Raw genomic sequence first — 22,796 nt, 5'->3', positions numbered from 1 at the left:
AACATAGGATTTTATCTCTATTTACTTAGAGGAACAGATTCCTTCTTGATCAACACCTACCTCCATATATAACTAGCAGAGCCAACACATGCCCATATACCCATACATAGTACAAGTATGAAAGCAGATCAAACTCAAACTACCTATATACAAGATAACTGTGCTATCTCAGTCTAAAGATTATATGCCTCGATATGATTTATGACAAAACATTGACAAGAGTAAACTCCATGTGCTTGTCATAAGTGTCACTTAGTTGACCTACTTATCATTTATAAGTGCCTATCATGTTTGTTATATGGCATGAGACTCACCATTCCATCTTATTTATATCTCATATAAATAACTTGGGAACAAACATGAATACAATCTTTCTGGATAAGTCATGTCCTTATTATGAAGTATCCTCGATTGTGAACCTATTTATGATACTTTGTGCTAGAAATATTGTCACTCATATTCTTAACAACTTAAGAATAATATTTCTAACAAAATATCAATGGACCTTTTCTATTACACATAAATATATTATGTAAACGGAAAAGTGGAAATGCCTTTTATTATTAAAAATATGTACAAGATACATACTAAATGATATGCTCTAGGGCATACTACTAACAGTCTACAACATTCTTTTTTTTCTTCTTTTGAAGTAAATGAAGCTGAAACAACTGCACTTACCAATAATCGCCGCATGAGCAACGCCCATCCTCAAAGTGGTGAAAAATTTTTGAATCTCCCACTATTACTTTCCTTTTAGTAACTTGTGAAATTTTCTTTGCAGCACTGTGGCAATCTTTGCATATTCTAGTGTTCTTTCTAATAATGATAGGATTTCCAATTGTCGTAGAGATCAAGCCAAAGCAGATGGCTAGTTTGACGCTATGATTCTTAGGCGAATTCATTTTCTTATCAACCAAGTCTTCTGGTCTGAACTTGTTAAGGGAATCAACGTGGATGTCTTCTCCAATCTTCTTCAAGATAATATCCAACACATCATAAATCGTGTTTATTTGGTAGTGATGCTTGTCTTGATTGACAAACTTGTGAGTTTTACCATTGACCTCAACCATACAGCAACCAATTGTCTTCACTATGCCTTTTATCTTCATAAGAAATTTAATCTGCTCTACATCTTCCCACCTTCCAGCTTCTGCATACATATTAAAAAGCACAACATAGCAACCTGTATTGTCATGGTCCAAGGACAAAATGTGCTTAGCTGCAAGTTCAGCCAAGACTATGTCATTATTGTTCCTACTTGCAGTTAGTAAAGAACCCCATATCCTGGCTGTTGGGGCCAAAGGCATCTCTTCAATGAACTGCTTGGCTACATTAAGATTTCCAGTGCGTCCAAGAAGATCTAGCATACAGCCAAAATGCTCTATTCCATGATCAATGTTATAGTCCCCTTTCATAGAATTGAAGAACTCCCATCCTTCCTCAACCAGACCACAGATGCTGCATGCTGACAATAGTGAAACAAAAGTACTCCCATTGGGTTTGATGCCCTTTTCCCTCATGTTGGAAAACAACTGTATCGCAGTTGTTCCAAACCCATGAATAGCATAAACCATAATCATTACGTTCCAAGAGACTACATCCCTAAACAGCATGTCATCAAAATACTTTCTTGCAGACTGAAGATCACCACATTTTCCATACATATAAACCATTGCATTTGAGGTCAAAGTATTTGAACAAAGCTTCAATTTTGTAATATAAGCATGAACTTGTTTACACTCAGCCACTGAGGCTAATTCAGCGTAGGCAGGTAGGATGCTTGAAATTGTAACTGTGTCTGGTTTGAGAGGCTCATTCTGAAGGCGTTGAAACAATTCTAAAGCTTCTCGACTCCACCCATTTTGTGCATAAGCAGCTATCATGGCGTTCCATGATACCAAGTTCTTTTCATTTATTTGACCAAATACACATTTTGCGGATTTCAATTCTCCACATTTTCCATACATGTCAACCAAAGCAGTTTCCAGCACTATATGAGGGAGAAACATTTTCCTAATGGCAAAACCATGGATACATTTACCTTCCAAGAGAGCTCCTAATTGTGAACAAGATGGGAGCAAATTTATCATTGTAATAGCATCTGGAATAAAATTATCCTCTTGCATTCTTTTCATGCAAGCAAATGACTCGTAAAAATGACCGTTCAGAGCATACCCGCCAATAATGGCATTCCAAGCCACTAAGTTCTTAGATGAAATTCTATTAAATACACTCTCTGCATAATCCAATCTACCACACTTGGCATACATATCAATAAGTGATGTCTGAACCATTATGTCCAATTCAAGTCCACTTCTAATCACTTGGCAATGAATTTCCTTCCCACCATGCAGACAACCCTCAATGGAACAACCGCCAAGAGCACTAATCATGCTGGGTCTATCGGGTTGCCTTCCAGAATGTAACATTTCTCTAAAGCATATCAATGAGTTCAATCCGTCACCAACTATTTGATATCCACCAACCATAGTATTCCACGAAACTAAGTCCCTTATAGGCATTTCTTCAAAAACCTTCTCTGCATACTCGGTGAACCCAAGTTTGAAGTACATATAAATAAGGGAATTACAAACAAAGAGATCAAAATCCAATCCATTCTTAATCAACTTCGCATGAACCTTTTGCCCATCAACCAAAGATAATAACCTGCCACATGCTTTGATCACAAATGGAAATGTAAAATGATCAGTTATAATCCCTTCACATTCCATCCTATAGTAAAAATCAATAGTTTCTTGAAACAACCCATGGTTGGAAAAACCTCGAATAATAACATTCCATATATAGGTATCCGAGTGGTTCATTTTCTCAAACAGATACAGAGCATTATTCATGGAACCAGAATCAACAAGAGCATAAAGAGTCTTTATGAGATTGAGATCGTTGGGCCTAATAGAACGAGGTTTCGAAGTCTTTGATTGCTGTGTATGAATAGGAGCTGATTTTGCGCTTCTTGGATTGACGACGAAGTCAGGGATTGGAGAGGATTTTGGTGATTCCATTTGTTTTCGAGAAATATCTTCAGGAGTGTAGGAATGGGAGAAGTAGCGACAAACGAGTTTTGCAGCCATTTTCAATGTTTTCAATACTCCTTTGAGCTAGAGAAATGAAATTGGCTTTTGGAAAAGAATCATGGCGTCGTGATTTGTGAAGGTTAGCTGCGGCGGTTTTTAAGACCCAGGTGGCTCAGCGACGTTTGTCTTGGTGCCATTTTCCTTGAACCTGGACGGATGGTTTAAAGGCTTTGTTTGAAAAAAAAAAAAAAAAAAAAACCAAGTATAATTTTGTATATATACTTTCCCGGTCTTTCAATTAAGGATTAAACAAAGTTTCTAAATAAATTGAAGTTTAAATAATCGCACTGTTAATACTTCGAAAATTTAGTAGTTAATGTCCTTAAATGCATTGACATGGCATGCTGATATTAGTACTACGTTTAATGTAGCATGATCATATTAGCATATTAGCCGACATAAAATGCTAATGTATATTTTGATGTTATGGTGCTGATGTTATGATGTCACATTAAAAGTGACATAGATATTAATATGACACATCAATATTATATCAGTATTTTTAAAGGTGTTAATCACCTTTTTTTTTTTTATTAAGACACAATAATTCAATTCCTGATTTACTATGAAATTTTCTTTAATTATTGAATTAAAAAAGTGTAAAAGTACAAGACATTAAATAGTACTTTCTCAAAAGAAAATTATTTATAATAAAAAAAACTCAATTTTATGTTCACATAATATTGATTTATATTTTTAAATAAATTTTTTTAAATTAAAAAATTAAAACTTTTAACCTATTAGGTTTTCAAGATAATTAAATTAAATATTTATAAAATTTTAATAGTTAAACAGGAGATAAAAGAATTGCAAGTTCAATTAAAAATTAAAAAAATGCAATTAAATAGAAAAAAACACTCCCTTAAGCATAGTATAATCGCAAGTCAATATTTTTTTAGTAGGTAAGATTTTCTTTTATAAGTAAAAGAATTTTACATCGTTGTTATTCACGTTTAATGTGATACGATTAAAGTTTTAAGTTTAAAATTATCTCCTACTTCCCGTAAATGGGTATAGCTTGTCCCACATCAAGTTAGCCTCCTTATAAATGTGTACTTATTCTAGGAACCTGTGCTTTTTAGTTTCTAAAATTTATCATAACTAATACTTAGGATAAATTTTAATAATTATTCCTTAATTTATATAGTTATAATATTATAGTTTTTCAATTTTAAAATGTAACATAAATTCCTTTAAATTTTCAAATTTTACATAATAAAATTTATTTCACTTTCAATTATTAATTTTTCAATTAGAAACGGACGTGAACAGCTCCCGCATTGCACTTAGTTAATATTTCTATCTTACCTCTTTTGTAAAGTGTAAAATTATTTTTTCTATATGTGAAAAGTTATTCTGTTTACAGAGAGAAAAATGATTCAATTTACATATGACTTGAAAAAGAAAAGAGAAATACTGACTAAACTTCATGCTGGAACTGTCTAGGTCAGCGTCTGACTGAAAAATCGGTAATTGAGGATTAAAAGGATTTTATTGTACAAAATTTAAAAATTGAAGGATTTTATGTTATATTTTAAGTTAAGGAACTGTAATGTTATAACTAAATAAGTTCAAGGATAATTATCAAAATTTATCCCTAATACTTATATTAATTTATTAATTTCTTTATTTTTTAAGACACAATGATTTTGTCCCTAGTTTTATTTTGGCTTTCCAAGTTAAATATTAATTGAATTGAAATTAAGAGAAAATTAAAATTAATTGAATTAAAATTGAGAGAAAATTATAATTAAAAATTTTGATTAGTGAAAAAAAAATAAAATTTATATTATTAATTAATTATTAATAAAAATATATTTATATTTCTTTTTTGTTTGAATAAAATAATAATTATGATTTAATATTAATAAAAGAATAAGTATAAGTTATATGTTATTAAAAAATTATAAAAATAATTATTATAAATAATATAATAAAATTATAATTAATATATGAATTAATAGAAATTCGATTATTTCTAATAGTTCAGTTACGAAATCAAAGGTAACTAAATCGATAACCGAAACTGAAAATTTTTATAATCACTAATTGGAATTGAATTGATCTGATTAAAGCTGGTTAATAACTGAACCAAATTAAACTTACTTTTATTAAAATAATCAAATTTCATCAGTTTGATTTGGTTATAATTGAATAATGCATACCTCTATCTTCTGTAGCTACAACCCATTGGTTTCCCTTCCAAATATCTTGCAATTGCTGCTGCTATACCAAATCTCTTTCCCTTATTACTAGCATCATCGAAATTGATCTTGATGGTTCCATCCGAAGGAGGAGACCAATGTAATGTGTCGAGTGATGATATTCCAGATGTTGAAGGGATTCATTCCCTAAGGAAGCATTTGGTATAAGGTTAATAAGAGGTAATTTTTACCTTTATTGTTATAATAAGCACGCAAATCTAAGGCATACACACAAATTGCACAATCACACAGTATTGAAAATAGAAGAAGAATAACACAGGATTTAACGTGGTTTAACCGTAAGGTCTACGTCCATTATAAGACAAGAGAAAAAGGTTCCACTATGATGAAAAGAAAAAGATACAATCAATCAGAACTCTCAAACCCTAACCCTAGTGTGCTTCCCGATTATCTCATAACTCTACCACAAAGGGTAGAATATTATAATATTTACACTGGTCCATACTACGAGGGCATTGCCCCCGCAACCCCAAGGAAATCAGTGGTGGGCTTTGGGCCCAGGCCTATCAGCCTGTACCCTCCGCTACCACCACAGATATCACTTTTTATCCCAATCGGGTCGCAGCACAAAACTTTCTAGTCGGGTCACAATTTGGGTCCATAAAAAAATATATCCAAAATTAGCCACAAAAATAATAATTTTTTCCCCTGGCTTAAATTCCCTTTATCATCAACAAAATAGCCACAAAATACTCTGTCTTGCTCTATGCCCTCATAAGGCCATTACTGAGCATTATAAACACCAACCAAGTCTAGGCTGTAACAACCCTGAAGAAAAAAAAAAAAAAAAGGTGATTTGAGTTTGGCGTGTGACAGTGGGTTTCCACTGTCACTGCCAAACATTAAAAAAAAAAATGGTGAAAAACGGGAGGAGGACACCCCCCCATTCTCTCTTTTCTCTCCTCTCCTTCCCTCTCTTCTTCTTCTTTCTTTTTCCGGTGACCGGCCGGCGACCTCCCGAGCAGCTCCCCACCCGGCCGACGACCCTCCGGCGACGGCCATAACCACCAGAAACGGCGACAAGGGAGGGAGAAGAGAGAGAAAACGCGGACACAGTGGGCAGCGGATTTCCGGCGCGATTCCAGCTTCATCCGAAGTCCGATCGAGGCGATTCAGGTGGCGTTGGAAAAGCTTGTTCCGAGACCTTTCTTTTGATACCAATTTTGCAACAAATGGAGGTCGGATGAGTGAGATATGGAGGAGAGAAGTTTTGGGTTTTTCAAGCTTTTTCGTCAGATCTACGACGATCCGACCGTTGGATCGACGATCCGAGACCACCTATGGACTGAGGAAGAGGAGAGGAACATGGTGGTATGATCAGATACGGCAAATGTCGCCGGCATCGGCCGCCACCGCAGTGCGGTGGTTTCGTGATGGCTCTGGTGGACTATGGAGATGATTCAACTTCCAGAGGCTTCCTTATAAATTTTTGGAATTTTTGAGACACAGATAAACTTCGGGTAAGACAATTTCTATTATTTCTCTGTCTGTGGAGTATAAATACAGTGTTTCTTAAACAGGAAAAAATTCGAGAAAAATTCTAAGAAAAATATATGATGAAAGTAAAATTATTTGGAGATATTCTATGGTATTTGTTGAATTTTTGAGTGATTAAGAATATTTTTGAAAAATATAGATGGATTTTAGTTAGATTTTTAGCATATGGGCATATAAGATTATTTGAAATTAAGATAATTAAATTTTATATAATTGGTTGAAGCTTGAGGATGGAGGTTTAAATATGTGAATATTTAATTGGGTTGAATTAAGAATATGTTAGATGTTGGAAACTTATAGAATCGAGTAAAATTCTTGAATAAAATATTCATATGTGATTAGAAAATTACAATTCATTTTGCAATAGCCTTATAATATTATTAAGGACCGTGGGGCAAAATTTTAGAATTTTTAGAGCTTGTTTGAGTGGATTTTTGAAAAATGTCAATTATAGGGACTAAAACGTAATTTTTAAGATTTTGAGTATTGTCTGATTTGGAGAGCCCAAGAGGGGCCATGTGATATTGATGAGATGTGATTGTGGAAATTGAGAATTTAGAAGTGTTATTTGAGCCTTTTTACAGGTTGGGTAGGTCCCAGGTAAAGGGAAAACTCTGCCGGATTTTCGGCATGAATTAGGCTGTCTATTGCCTCTTTAGAGTTTTATCTTAACTTAGTACTAATAAATTTATAATTTAATTATTAGGTGATCGAGGTCAGCTATTTTTCTGCATCCAGCAGCCACAATAGTTATTGGTGTACAGTGAGTAAAATATTAATTTTAATTGTAATTTCACTATTATTATATGTTCAAGCATGCCCATGCATCACTTATATGCATATCTATGTAGATAAACTTTAGGCACGATTTATGTTGCATTCATAACTGTGAAAGTGCCATGTATGTTGTTGTGGTAATTTGGAGCAGTGTGCGTGCGTTGGCGTGCGTGTGATGTGGTGTGGACTATGGATAGGACGGGTAGTCACGGCTTGAGATCTTCGCTGGGACCCGATCCTTCGGGGGTAGTCACGGCTTGAGTTCTTCGCTGGGACCCCGATTTGGTTTATTAAGTGAAAGTCCGGCTTGAGTTCTTCGCTGGCACCAGGTTGGATTTAAGAGAGCTGTATAGGGGATCAGCTCCCATATATTATGATTGATATTATTGGGTGTGTGAGTGCTCCAAATTTCCTTTTTGCTGTTATGATGTGAAAATATTGTTGATGTTGCACTTCACTCCACAGGATGCATTAGTTTTAGATAGTTATAGAGATTATGGTTAAACTTGATATTTTACTCTCTGAGTCGAACGCTCACTCCTGTTCAATATTTTTTCAGGCCACAGGAGGAGTTATTTTACAGAGCAACCTATTTTCTTCCTCGTAGGTTTAACGTCGGTTATTTTAATTGTTTTACTCTCTTTTCTAAATTTAAAATCTAGAACTCCGCATGTGTTAGTAATAGTGTGGACCTTATTAGGAATCGTGTAATTTAAATTTTTCAGATTAATAAATGAAGATTTGTATGATATTTAAACAGTTTGTAAAATGAGGTAACAGGGTTGAGCCGGGCTCCCCTAATTTTAGTCTCTGATGATTTCTGGGCTAAGACGGCCAGAAATAAAATTATAACAGTTTAATTTAAATTATTTTTATATGCATATTGGGCCTAAATTGTGGGCTTGGTTATGGGTTGAGGAATAGTTAGGCTTACTACGGGCATCGGGGGCTTTAGGCTGGCCCAGGTCTTAGTGCTGGTCCGGCCCATAGGTTGGGTCGTGACAAAGTTGGTATCAGAGCTTGGGCTCTAGATTCATGGGAAATAAAATACTTGGGAGTGTAAAAGGAGTCTTGTTAGGATGTTACATGCGGAGTATAGGATTCTGTTTTGTCTTTTCTGTAATTCTTTGTTTCTAGATTCTGCGTTATACCTCGGGAAATATAAAAGTGCCTCAATCAGTGTCTTGATTTTCATGGAGTACATAGAAATGTGAAATAGAGTTGGTAGACATGTGAGGTCCATCATGAGGATACGTACTCGAAGAAATGCTATGTTTCTGTCTGTATGGGTTTAAATGGTGTGCCCATTTCGTGCAAGGCACGAGTACATAAAGGTGAGTCTTGAAAGTACAGTTGCCCTAGATAAGGATGAGGATACCATTGCTAGCAGTCATCAGTGGATGACCCAGTCAGAATAAGTTTCTGATAATAGAATATTCAAGAAAGATAAGAAATTGGGAGACCTAATCGGTCAGGACGTATCGTAGTAACTATACAATGTTCTTGATGTCTGCTTTGTAAGCTGCAGATTACAGTACCGATATGAGATTATTGTGTAGAGCTGCGTGCATCCCCGTGGTGCTCCATAATGAGGGTGTTTGCAGATGGCTTCTGTTTTGGTACAGTTATGCTAGAACAGAGTTCTATATCTACAGAGGAGTTGGGAACTCCTGGTTAAGAGTCTAGAGTTAGAATATTAAAAGTTCACAGTTGGGTGATAACTAGAGTCAGTGACACAGTTACCCTAGCATGAGCTAGAGCTGCATTAAGAGTTGCCATCAGACCAGAGGTTTCGGATTAGTTGCAAAGTAAACGTGACACTTATAGAGTGAGATCATCTAGTCTTCAGTATGGAATTTTGGATCATTTTTGTAGTACGATAGACATTTTCCTTAGAACTTAGTGAGAATAGTATACCCGTTGTGTATCAGCAAGGTGTAAAGTACAACCCTACTACCTAGGGAAAGTCAAAATTATAAATTGATGATTCGCAAAGCTATGATATGATAGGAGAGTCATTAATTTAACATGGTTTGGGCAAGGTGGTAAATGTAGTACCTTTATTGCAGTAAGTTAGGGTATAGTCCTATCTTTTTAGAAGGGATCGAAGGTTATTATTAATAATGGTGACGAACAAAATAGTGCCCCAGATGGGACTGTAAAGTGTGGTAGAGAGTAGTTGGCTCGGGTATCCTGCAGATGATGCAAGTTCCATTATAGGAATCATATATAATTAGATCACGATAGATGTAAATCCTTTGAATTGGATGATGGGTTTGGGTGCCCAGAATCTTAAGTTTTGGCTAATTGAGTAAACATGGAAAATAATAATAATAAAAATAATAATAATAACAAATAAATAAAATTACTGCAGAATCAGTTCTCGAGGTAGTAAGGGTATTATGTAAACTAAAGGATAAGAATAGAAATCATACGATAAAGGTATGACTGTAATTTTCTGAGTTCCTTTCTAATTTCATATTGTTCAAAATAATAGTATAATCTAATTATAACAGTATTAAGAGTAATAAATTAGCAAAGATAAATCATAGAAGGCCAATGAAGTGCAGAATGAAAGTTTGGACAATTGATTGCAGATGCAATATAATCTAAATGCCAGTGGAAGTACTAGCTAGAGTGGTCAAAGGACCAAATCTGAGTAGCACAGACATATGATAACGCGATAGAGACTCTAAAAGATATAGTTAGCAAGTACAACTGTCATGTTAAGAAAAAAAAATGGAACTAGGGATTGAATAGTCAAGTTCTATTTTGGGTAAGACAAAGGAAATAAATGAAAGGATAACCTAAAGAGCGCATAATAAAAGGAACAAAGTAAGATATAGGGTAGGCTAAGCGTTATTCTTGGCAAGGTAAATTGTGACACCCCTTACCCGTCTACAGTGTAGCCGAGCAAGTTATGCCACTCAGTGTGTCGGAACACCAATTCATATTTCAATTTCAATTAATCTCTTTTAATTTATTTATTTATAATTTTTGATAAATCTAAATTTTTTCGCAAATTTTATAGAAAATCCGGCAGAGTGCCGGCTATAAATTGGAAAAACAGTTCTTCTGAACCTATTAAAAATACTCCCAATAATATCATCACCTTATTCTCAATCAACCTCCAATATATTCTCAACAATTTCTCAATTCACTTCAATATCTCAAAATTCAATTAAATTCAAACTACAGTCAACTCAATAAAAAAAATGCTCAATTTATTACTGAACATATTTCATAGATATTTACATCAAAAGCATAATTACATGAATTTATAATATACATTACGGAAGGTTACAAAATACAAAATATCAAAATAGCCTAATGTCCTACCAAATGCACTGCAATGTGAGGTGACTCTGAACTCTGAGTGCAGATATGAAGGCTCACCCTGTGTGAGGTTTGCTGGACTCCCCAGCTATGTCTCCAGTACCTGCGCGTGGCAAAAGCAACGCGCTAAGCAATTCTGCTTAGTGGTGACAATATAAAATAGAATAAAATAAAATAAAATAAGACATGTGTGCAAAATGTATATTTACATTTTTGGGGTGGACTAAATTTCAAATATTTATTGCAATATTATTCGATTAAAGTTTGGTAAAATTTATTAATACTGCCTGAGTAACCTACACTAGTTGACTGGACTGGATAAACGAGTAAACTGGTACTGGGTACTAAGTACCTTGGACCATCACACCATCGGTCACATTGTGTCTCCCGGTGTGCAACAGAACAGCTAATAAGCTGTGATAATTATCAGGGATTAAACCCGAGTATAATAACTCATTATCATAGCTAAAGGCTATTATGTCACAGAATGGCACGGGAAGCCATGAAATACATAATGGCATAAAGTCATATGCAGTACTGCTAACAGAACCCTATTGGCATGCCAACCTATCCAAACCAATCACATTAGGCCTACTAGGGCATTTAACACTTTTAATTTGTGTAATTCTTTGAAATTGAAATTTTTATGACCTCTATTCATTTCATTAGTCAACCAAAATATTGACTTTTACATTGAAAATAGGTAATTTAGTTTAAATATCATCAACATACCACATTTTGCATTTTAAACTTGTTGGTATTGGTTGCCAATACCATCTCTAAGCTTAATGTGAATTGGACAGAATTTTCAATTTTCAAGCCTTGGGTTTATTGTTCCATTAGTTACTGTTGCAGTGGGAATTTAGAAAAATGGTAAACATGAAAGTTGTTCCTCATTTTATCTAGTTGAATTTCTTTTTTCGAATCACTCCATTTGGAGTTTTGTAGCTCAAGTTATGGCCTAAAAACCATAACTGGCCGGATTGGGCAGATTCCAAAAATCTGGGCAAAACTGGTTCTGCCAGATTTGGTAACCTAAGTTTGGTTGGCAATTTGACTAAGTTATGGTCATAATTTGGGTCAAGTTTCTTCATGAAAGTTGTTGGCCTATATGTCACCTTGTTGCTGGTAAACTTTCAGGTCAATTGGACCTTGCTAGATTGAGTTATGGCCAAATGACCAAATACTGTTCATTTGGTCATTTTGCCCAGGCAGATTGCAGGTCACCCGAATTGGAGCAAGGTTTTGGTCCACTTAGTTTGGTCTTATGGGCATGGTTTCTTCACCAAAGTTGTGCCATTTTGTGTCTAGTTTCATGTCCAATTAGCCAAACATCAAATGAACCTCTACAATTTAAGTTATGGCTATCCAAACAGGCTGGACTCACATCCAAACCTGCAGGTCACACAAGGCAGCCACTCCAACCTCAAATCCCACAACCCATTTCACTTCATTTTTTGATTAAAACCAAACCAAATGGTCACTAATTGACCATTAAAACTTAATTTCACCATTACATGATCAACATCTCAATTTTGGGTCCAAACCCTAGCTCTACCATTTCAACTTTTCAAACACATAAAATCAATGCATATATAAGTTTAAAGAATTAATTGTCACTAACCTTTAATGGAGCTAATCTCAAGCTTGTAAGAACTCTTCCTTTTGATTTCTTTTTGCTCCCAAAAGCTTTACTAAGAGGAAAGAACAAGAATTTATGTTGGGAACTTAGGCTTTAGTTGGGTAAAAACAAAGAAAAGCAAGCTTGGTAAAGCTTGGCTATGGTGGACAATGGGAGAGCATGAGTGACGTTTTTGAAGAGAGAAAGGGCTGCTGAAATTTTCTAGAATTCTGCCTCATTTATCCCTTTTTATTGAATTTTAATTGTCTTGCTTTAATGTGATTGGCCATAGCATTTTTAATTACCTCATGCTTACATAAGCATGAGGTAATAAATCCCATTATTTCCATTTACTTTTCTTTCATTGCTTATTCATTTTTTAAATAAATTTTCATTAATATTTGTTCATATTTTATGTCATATAATTCACTTGCATAAATGGACAAGTTGGTCAAAAATCATCTCTGAAGACGAAATAACCAAAATGTCCTCCATTTGGCTTACCGGGCCAAAATTGTCTGTACCGATTGAAAAATTTTTCTAAGCATTTTCTTGGCATTCTAATGCCATAAAAACCTCAATGACCCTTCTCTGGAGTCCCAAAAATTATTTTATAATTTTTCCCCTGGGTCTAGGGCTCCTAGTTGCGAGAATCACAACTTCTCACTAGGTTACCCATCGCTAGGGCACCGGCTCATTTAACTTGGTTGTATTTTATTTCTAAAATTTTTCCTAAATTTTTCTGATTAATATTTGAGTTAATTATGGTTGCTCTCTTTAGTTTAAATATTTTTCCGGACGTTCTAGCTGTCTGACCGACATCAGTCACCGGAGCAGTAGAATGTCTGAGTTGCTACAGGAGGGTGTTACAACTCTTCCTCTAATTTAAATTTCGTCCTCGAAATTTTACAGTGCAAGAGTTGAGGGAACTGTTGCCTCATCGTCTGTTCACTTTCCCAAGTTGCCTCCTCGGTGTTGTGGTGCCTCCAAAGCACTTTCACCAGTGGAATCTGCTTATTCCTCAACTCTTTTACTTCCCGAGCCAGGACCCGTATGGGTTCCTCTTCATATGTCAAATCTGGTTGTACTTCAGTTTCTCCATGGAGATGACATGTGAAGGATCTGAGCGGTATCTTCTTAGCATAGACACGTGGAACACATTTTGGATCTTGTCCAGCTCTGGTGGTAAAGCTAGCCTGTAGGCTACTGGTCCCACACATTCAATGACTTCATATGGGCCAATGAACCTAGGGCTTAACTTACCCTTTCTTCCAAACCTCAATATTTTCTTCCATGGTGAGACTTTGAGAAACACTTTATCACCAACTGCATACTCTATCTCTTTTCTTTTCAGGTCAGCATAAGACTTCTGTCTATCGGAGGCAATCTTCAGGTTAGCTTTGATTATTTTCACTTTTTCCTCAGTCTGTTTCACCAGGTCTGGCCTTACCAGCTTATATTCGCCCAATTCAGTCCAGCACACTGGAGTTCTACATTTCCTCCCATACAGTGCTTCATACGGAGCCATTTGAATGCTAGCTTGGTAGCTATTGTTGTATCACAGTGCGCGGTGGGAGGTATCTATCCCAACTTCCCTCAAACTCAATGACACAACTCCTCAGCATATCCTTAAGGACTTGACATATATTTCATGTTATTATTATCATTTCAGTTCAATATTTGCATTAGTTCAATTGGTTTCAGTTGTTTACTTGAATTACTCTTTTTGATTGCCCATCCGTCTGAGGATGAAAAGCTATGCTGAAGTGGAGTTGTGTACCCAAGGATTTATGCAACTTCTTCCAGAATTTTGATGTAAACCTTGGGTCTCGGTCAGATATGATAGAAAGTGGGATTCCATGCAGCCTAACTATCTCACTGATATACAATTCTGCTAGCTTCTCCAGTGAGTAGTCAGTCCTAACTGGCAGAAAATGTGCTGACTTTGTCAATCTATCCACTATCACCCATACTGCATCATGCTTCCTTTGGGTGAGGGGTAGACCACTAACAAAATCCATAGTGACTCGGTCCCATTTCCATTCAGGTATGTTTATGGGCTGTAACAAACCCGATGGAACTTGATGTTCTGCTTTGACTTGCTGACATGTCAAACACTTAGTCACATAATCAGCTATATCCCTCTTCATACCAGGCCACCAATAATGAGGCTTCAGATCATGATACATTTTTGTACTTCCTGGGTGCATAGCATAAACACTGGCATGTGCCTCTTTCAGAATACTGGCTTTCAATTCCCCATTATCTGGTACACATACTCTTCCTTTGTAGTATAGACACCCATCTGCTTTCACCTCATAGTCAGTTGCTTTTCCCTCTGAGATTTTGCTCATAATAGCTATTAACTTTTCATATGCCTTTTGCCCATCTAAAATCTGCTGTAGCAGGTTTGGCCTCACTTGCAACTCAGCCAAAATAGCTCCATCTCGAACCAAAGATAGACGGGCATTCAATGATCTCAAAGCTGTGATGGATTTTCTGCTCAAAGCATCAGCAACTACATTTGCCTTCCCAGGATGGTAGTCAATTACACAATCATAGTCCTTCAGGAACTCAATCCATCGCCTCTGTCTAAGGTTGAGCTCCTTCTGAGTTGGCAAATATTTTAGACTTTTGTGGTCTGTGTAAATGTAGCACTTTTCACCATATAAGTAGTGCCACCATATCTTGGTCACGAAGATAATTCTGCAAGCTCTAGATCATGGGTAGGGTAATTTCGCTCATGTGGCCTTAACTACTGGAAGCATAGCGACCACCTTCCCCTCTTGCATCAATACACACCTAACCCATTATGAGAGGCATCACTGTAGACCACAAAGTCCTTTAAAACCGTGTGTTAACACCGGTGCTTCACAACATAGCTTTTAACCTCTCAAAGCGGCTTGGCACTTGTCGTTCGGCCAAATTTCACATTCTTGTGCAACAAGTTGGTCATTGGAGCAGCTATAAGAAAACCCCTTCACAAATCTTCTATAGTATCCAAATAGCCCTAAGAAACTTCTGACCTCAGTTGTATTTCTGGGAGGCGTCCAGTCCATCATTGCTTCTATCTTTTTGGGATCCACTCTAATCCCCTCTACTGATACTATGTGTCCAAGGAAAGAGATTTCACTCATCCAGAAGTCACACTTGGACAACTTAGCATGCAGCTTCTTTTCTCGCAGGGTTTGCAGAACAATCCTCAAATGTTCATCATGTTCTTCTCTGGTCTTGGAATACACCAGAATATCATCAATAAAGACCACTACAAACCGATCTAAGTATGGATGGAAGATACGGTTCATAAGGTCCATAAATGCTGCTGGTGCATTTTTTAACCCAAACGGCATCACTAGAAATTCATAGTGCCCATACCGAGTTACGAATGCGATTTTGACACATCGCATCCTTTACCCTCGGTGATGATATCACGATCGAGATCAATTTTTGAAAATACACCGGCTCCTTTCAACTGATCAAACAGATCGTCGATTCTGGGCAATGGATATTTATTCTTCACAGTTACTTTGTTCAACTGCCGGTAATCGATACACAATCTCAAGGTTCCATCCTTTTTTCTTCACAAACAGCACCGGAGCTCCCCATGGTGACACACTGGGGCGTATGAACCCCTTATCAAGCAACTCTTGCAACTGAGTTTTCAACTCCCTCAATTCAGTGGGTGCCATCCTATAAGGAGCAATGGAAATGGGTGCTGTACCCGGCATTACCTCAATAGCAAACTAGACTTCCCTTTCTGGTGGTAAACCAGACAACTCTTCAGGAAATACATCTGGGAAGTCTCTTACTGTGGGTATATCATTCAGGTTTGGCTTAGCTTGCTTAGTATCAACCACGTGTGCTAGGTAAGCTTCACAGCCTTTTCTCATCATTCTTCTTGCAACTGTAGCTGAGATAACATTGGACAGGAAATCTGTCCTTTCACCCACAACAGTAATCTCATTACCCTCAGAAGTTTTCAGAAAAATTCTCTTCAATTTACAATCCACTATTGCCTGATGACGTGACAACCAGTCCATTCCCAAAATCACGTCAAACTCATAGAAGGGCAATTCAATTAGGTCTGCCGAGAATTCATACCCCTGAATCCTCAACGGGCACCCTTTATACACCTTATTCACTACCACACTGTGACCTAGTGGATTTGTGACTAGAATGTCTTGATCACTCTCCTCTATTAGAACTCCCCTCTCTACGGGTAGTTTGATGCAAATGTAGGAATGAGTGGATCCTGGATCCACCAATGCATGTACAGAAGTGTTATAGAGGGAAAACGTACCCCTGATGACATATGGGGCATCTTGCTCCTCTTGAGCTCTGATGGCATAGGCCCTGGCTGGTATTCTAGTGTCTGGCCTCTCAGCTGACTCGGATCACGAGGCCTCGATGATGGACCGGTGTCTCAGGTTTACCAGGTTTCCTACCCCTTTGTGGTGCAGGAGTAGGTCTGTCCGTTTATGTTGGAGCAATAGTAGTAGTCCTCTTTGGACAATTCTTGATCTGATGTTCTATCGATCCACACCGTAAGCATGCACCGGTCACTCGCCAACACTCCCCCTTATGCCACTTCGGCAAGATCGACAAGCGAGAAGATGCGGGCTGGTCCCTAAACACCGTCCACCGAGAGCTGCCCATTGATGGTGTGGGTGGCCTCTCCTAGGTGTGAGCGTGGTGCAGGCCCCGAGACTGACCACGACCTGTGGTGGTCCCGAACTCTGGCGGGAGGACCCTTACTCTTCTTCTGGAGGCGAGAATATGCCTTTGGAATGACCCGGACCCCTCTTCTGCTGTCTTTCCCGTCTATTTTGTTCATTGATTCTAACCCTTTCCACTTTTGATGCTGCATCTACTAGTTTAGCAAAATCCGTAATCTCCAGTGCTGTGATCATAACTTTGATGTTGTCATTGAGCCCTTCCTCAAACCGTCTGCACCTCTCTGCCTCGGTAGGGAATATCTCCCTCCCATACCGGCTCAGTATGACAAACTCACGCTCATACTCAGCCACTGACAACTGTCTTTGTCTCAAACTGATGAATTCCCTTCTTCGCTCTTCTAATATATTTCTTCCTGAACTCTGTAAGGAAGAATTCCCAGGTGATCCGTTCAGGTTGCACCTCACTGGTTACTGTGTCCCACCACTGATATGCGTCATCCTGAAATAGGGACACATCACCCACCAGGTTCTGCTCGGGGGTTCAGTTTAACTGTTTCAGTACTCTGATGGTTCTGTCCAACCAATTTTCTGCAGCCATGGGATCATCCTCCCTCTTCCCAAAGAAGTCTACAGCCCCATGTTTTCGTAATTTCTCCAGATGAGATTTTTGTGGTGCTGGTGGAGGTTGTGGCTGTGGTTGTGGTGGTGGAATTGCCCCCATCATTTGCCGGTAGAACTCGGTCATTTGCTGAAATAGCGCAAACTGAGGTTGAGCAGGTGCCTCAGCTGCTGGTGGAGTGGGTTCTCCCCTACCCCCAGACTCAGCCCTTGGTGGAGCAAGACCCTCCACCTCTTCATCAACTGCTCTTTGCGAAGCAGGATCCATAACCTATTCAAAATAAGAAAACAACAGATCTGCATCAGTGTCACCTCAACACTTACAAATGCAATGCAATGGTATGTACTCTATCTAGACCCAGAAATGCCTAAACCGATGCTCTGATACCACTAAATGTGACACCCCTTACCCGTCTACAGTGTAGCCGAGCAAGTTATGCCACTCAGTGTGTCGGAATACCAATTCATATTTCAATTTCAATTAATCTCTTTTAATTTATTTATTTATAATTTTTGATAAATCTAAATTTTTTCGCAAATTTTATAGAAAATCCGGCAGAGTGCCGGCTATAAATTGGAAAAACAGTTCTTCTGAACCTGTTAAAAATACTCTCAATAATATCATCACCTTATTCTCAATCAACCTCCAATATATTCTCAACAATTTCTCAATTCACTTCAATATCTCAAAATTCAATTAAATTCAAACTACAATCAACTCAATAAAAAAAATGCTCAATTTATTACTGAACATGTTTCATAGATATTTACATCAAAAGCATAATTACATAAATTTATAATATACATTACGGAAGGTTACAAAATACAAAATATCAAAATAGCCTAATGTCCTACCAAATGCACTGCAATGTGAGGTGACTCTGAACTCTGAGTGCAGATATGAAGGCTCACCCTGTGTGAGGTCTGCTGGACTCCCCAGCTATGTCTCCAGTACCTGCGCGTGGCAAAAGCAACGCGCTAAGCAATTCTGCTTAGTGGTGACAATATAAAATAGAATAAAATAAAATAAAATAAGACATGTGTGCAAAATGTATATTTACATTTTTGGGGTGGACTAAATTTCAAATATTTATTGCAATATTATTCGATTAAAGTTTGGTAAAATTTATTAATACTGCCTGAGTAACCTACACTAGTTGGTAATTTGGATAAACGAGTAAGCTGCATCGGGTACTAAGTACCTTGGACCATCACACCATCGGTCACATTGTGTCTCCGTGTGTAATGTGAGCGACTAATAAGCTGTGATAATTATCAGGGATTAAACCCGAGTATAATAACTCATTATCATAGCTAAAGGCTATTATGTCACAGAATGACACGGGAAGCTATGAAATACATAATGGCATAAAGTCATATGCAGTACTGCTAACAGAACCCTATTGGCATGCCAACCTATCCAAACCAATCACATTAGGCCTACTAGGGCATTTAACACTTTTAATTTGTGTAATTCTTTGAAATTGAAATTTTTATGACCACTATTCATTTCATTAGTCAACCAAAATGTTGACTTTTACATTGAAAATAGGTAATTTAGTTTAAATATCATCAACATACCACATTTTGCATTTTAAACTTGTTGGTATTGGTTGCCAATACCATCTCTAAGCTTAATGTGAATTGGACAGAATTTTCAATTTTCAAGCCTTGGGTTTATTGTTCCATTAGTTACTGTTGCAGTGGGAATTTGGAAAAATGGTAAACATGAAAGTTGTTCCTCATTTTGTCTAGTTGAATTTATTTTTTTGAATTACTCCATTTGGAGTTTTGTAGCTCAAGTTATGGCCTAAAAACCATAACTTGCCGGATTGGGCAGATTCCAAAAATCTGGGCAAAACTGGTTCTGCCAGATTTGGTAACCTAAGTTTGGTTGGCAATTTGACTAAGTTATGGTCATAATTTGGGTCAAGTTTCTTCATGAAAGTTGTTGGCCTATATGTCACCTTGTTGCTGGTAAACTTTCAGGTCAATTGGACCTTGCTAGATTGAGTTATGGCCAAATGACCAAATACTGTTCATTTGGTCATTTTGCCCAGGCAGATTGCAGGTCACCCGAATTGGAGCAAGGTTTTGGTCCACTTAGTTTGGTCTTATGGGCATGGTTTCTTCACCAAAGTTGTGCCATTTTGTGTCTAGTTTCATGTTCAATTGGCCAAACATCAAATGAACCTCTACAATTTAAGTTATGGCTGTCCAAACAGGCTGGACTCACATCCAAACTGCGCAGTCACACAAGCGACCACTCCAACCTCAAATCCCACAACCCATTTCACTTCATTTTTTGATTAAAACCAAACCAAATGGTCACTAATTGACCATTAAAACTTAATTTCACCATTACATGATCAACATCTCAATTTTGGGTCCAAACCCTAGCTCTACCATTTCAACTTTTCAAACACATAAAATCAATGGATCAATTCACACTCCTAATGATGCATATATAAGTTTAAAGAATTAATTGTCACTAACCTTTAATGGAGCTAATCTCAAGCTTGTAATAACTCTTCCTTTTGATTTCTTTTTGCTCCCAAAAGCTTTACTAAGAGGAAAGAACAAGAATTTGTTTTGGGAACTTAGGCTTTAGTTGGGTAAAAACCAAGAAAAGCAAGCTTGGTAAAGCTTGGCTATGGTGGACAATGGGTGAGCATGGGTGACGTTTTTGAAGAGAGAAAGGGCTGCTGAAATTTTCTAGAATTCTGCCTCATTTATCCCTTTTTATTGAATTTTAATTGTCTTGCTTTAATGTGATTGGCCATAGCATTTTTAATTACCTCATGCTTACATAAGCATGAGGTAATAAATCCCATTATTTCCATTTACTTTTCTTTCATTGCTTATTCATTTTTTAAATAAATTTTCATTAATATTTGTTCATATTTTATGTCATATAATTCACTTGCATAAATGGACAAGTTGGTCAAAAATCATCTCTGAAGACGAAATAACCAAAATGCCCTCCATTTGGCTTACCGGGCCAAAATTATGCATCTTGATTGAAAAATTTTTCTAAGCATTTCCTTGGCATTGTAATGCCATAAAAACCTCAATGACCCTTCTCTGGAGTCCCAAAAATTATTTTATAATTTTTTCCCTGGGTCTAGGGCTCCTAGTTGCGAGAATCGCAACTTCTCACTAGGTTACCCATCGCTAGGGCACCAGCTCATTTAACTTGGTTGTATTTTATTTCTAAAATTTTTCCTAAATTTTTCTGATTAGTATTTGAGTTAATTATGGTTGCTCTCTTTAGTTTAAATATTTTTCCGGACGTTCTAGCTGTCCGGACAGACATTGGTCACCGGAATAGTAGAATGTACGGAGTTGCTACTGGGAGGGTGTTACATAAATGGCAAGGACGGAGAACCCAAAATGGGACCACATTAGTGAGAATAGTGATGGAGATATAGAATCTAGTAATGTGATACTCATAGCATGATGTAGTTGAGGTAGTGCCAGGGGCTAAAATATAGAGTTTGGAGTTACATGATTGGATCATACTTTATTTATTCTCTATTTCTAAAGTGAAGTGGATAGTAATGGGGCAAGATTCTTTTAACTTGTTAATAGTATCAAGAAGATTAGGCGAGGACTACAATAATAATGAGCAAAAAGTAGAAGGTGTGCGATGATATTGCGGACTATCTAATTAGGTAGAGAAAAAGAAGTTAGTAAGTAGTAAGTTGAATAAAAGTTAATCTAAGGGATTGAATAGGTATGATGAGTGGAAAGAATTATAGATAATGACACATAGGCTTTAGGTTAGACTTTTGAGATAGTGAGAAGGTAGTTAGAGGTTCGTTATGAATGTCAGGCAAACGTCTTTAGTGTGATCAACAGACTCACTTAGTAGTGAAGCGAGAACAGAGAACAACATTAGGGGTAGAATGAAAAGTGACAAGTCTGGGTGGTTATAAATCACTAAAAAGTTCAAGCATCAAATTAATGACCATAGATAAGGGTGGAATTAGTGTTGGAAGAATCTATGAGTAAGAGAGATCTTTCAGGAATCAACAAAAGTTAAGGGCACAATATAAACGATGAGAGATATGAATCATAGGTCGAGTATAAGTAAAGTTAATAAATTATAAAATATTATATCAGGAAGGACAATGGTACGGTAAAGGGTTCATGCAGATGATGCATTATGGGTAGAGCACAATTGTGCTAGGAGGGGATGAAATTTGGAGAGAAAAACCGAGAAACATAGGTTAAACGTTGTTATATGGACAATCAGGCGTAATTAAATATAAGAGGATATTTTTCTTTCTTTTTAAGTTTAGCTTGTGCTTTTGGTTCTAGAGGGTTATATAAGGAACAGAGACTGAATCCAGGAGACCTAGTTATTTGAGAGTTTGGTAGGCACCAATTCATACACAGTTTCCTGATATGAGAATGACAGTAAGTACATACCTAGTGTTAAGTATGAAAGGACGATCAGAGTAGTGACAGGAGTTAAATTGAGTTAGCTACCAAGGCTTGCAACTGTTTTAAACTATGAGTTAGAGGAAGTACTATTTATGAACGAGTTTTAATAAATGAAATTGTTACTAATGGGAAAAGTTGAGGCTGGAGTTTGGAAAGCTATGGGCAGTATATGTGATTATATTAAGGAGAATGAACATATGAAGTATCTTGTTTAGAATTAAGGCATGGCACACATTTTCCATAGCCGTGTTAGTTCAGATGGAACTTATAGTTTCGGGGGCTCATATTCATCCAGGATAAGCAATTTCCTACTAAGGCTGGTAGGGAATGATAATGTTCTGATAGTTAAGTTGAAAAAAGGGGATACAAGAAGAATTTTCTATGGGTAATTATAAGTGTTACATAAGGTGAAGAATGTGCTGGTAGGAGTAAATCATAGGGTTAGAATTCTCGAAGTAATGAAACTAGTAATCAAGATAAGACTAAGAAATAAAATGAA

At 36.9% G+C, this 22,796-nt stretch overlaps 1 protein-coding gene across 1 annotated transcript; it reads right to left on the bottom strand.

Moving 5' to 3' along the window:
* Positions 1–626: 626 nt before the first annotated feature.
* On the bottom strand, positions 627–3,286 carry LOC110667151 (pentatricopeptide repeat-containing protein At4g35130, chloroplastic). Its single transcript, XM_021827893.2, has one exon. The coding sequence runs from the start codon at positions 3,093–3,095 to the stop codon at positions 678–680; it is 2,418 nt and encodes an 805-aa protein (XP_021683585.2). The 5' UTR covers positions 3,096–3,286; the 3' UTR covers positions 627–677.
* Positions 3,287–22,796: the final 19,510 nt, after the last annotated feature.

This window comes from Hevea brasiliensis, chromosome 1 (assembly GCF_030052815.1).
Source record: "Hevea brasiliensis isolate MT/VB/25A 57/8 chromosome 1, ASM3005281v1, whole genome shotgun sequence".
Lineage (NCBI taxonomy): Eukaryota > Viridiplantae > Streptophyta > Magnoliopsida > Malpighiales > Euphorbiaceae > Hevea > Hevea brasiliensis.
This window is presented reverse-complemented; position numbering and strand designations above follow the sequence as displayed.

Excerpts from the sequence above, each read along its gene's own strand:
- LOC110667151 (XM_021827893.2), bottom strand. The coding sequence starts at position 3,095 with ATGGCTGCAAAACTCGTTTGTCGCTACTTCTCCCATTCCTACACTCCT.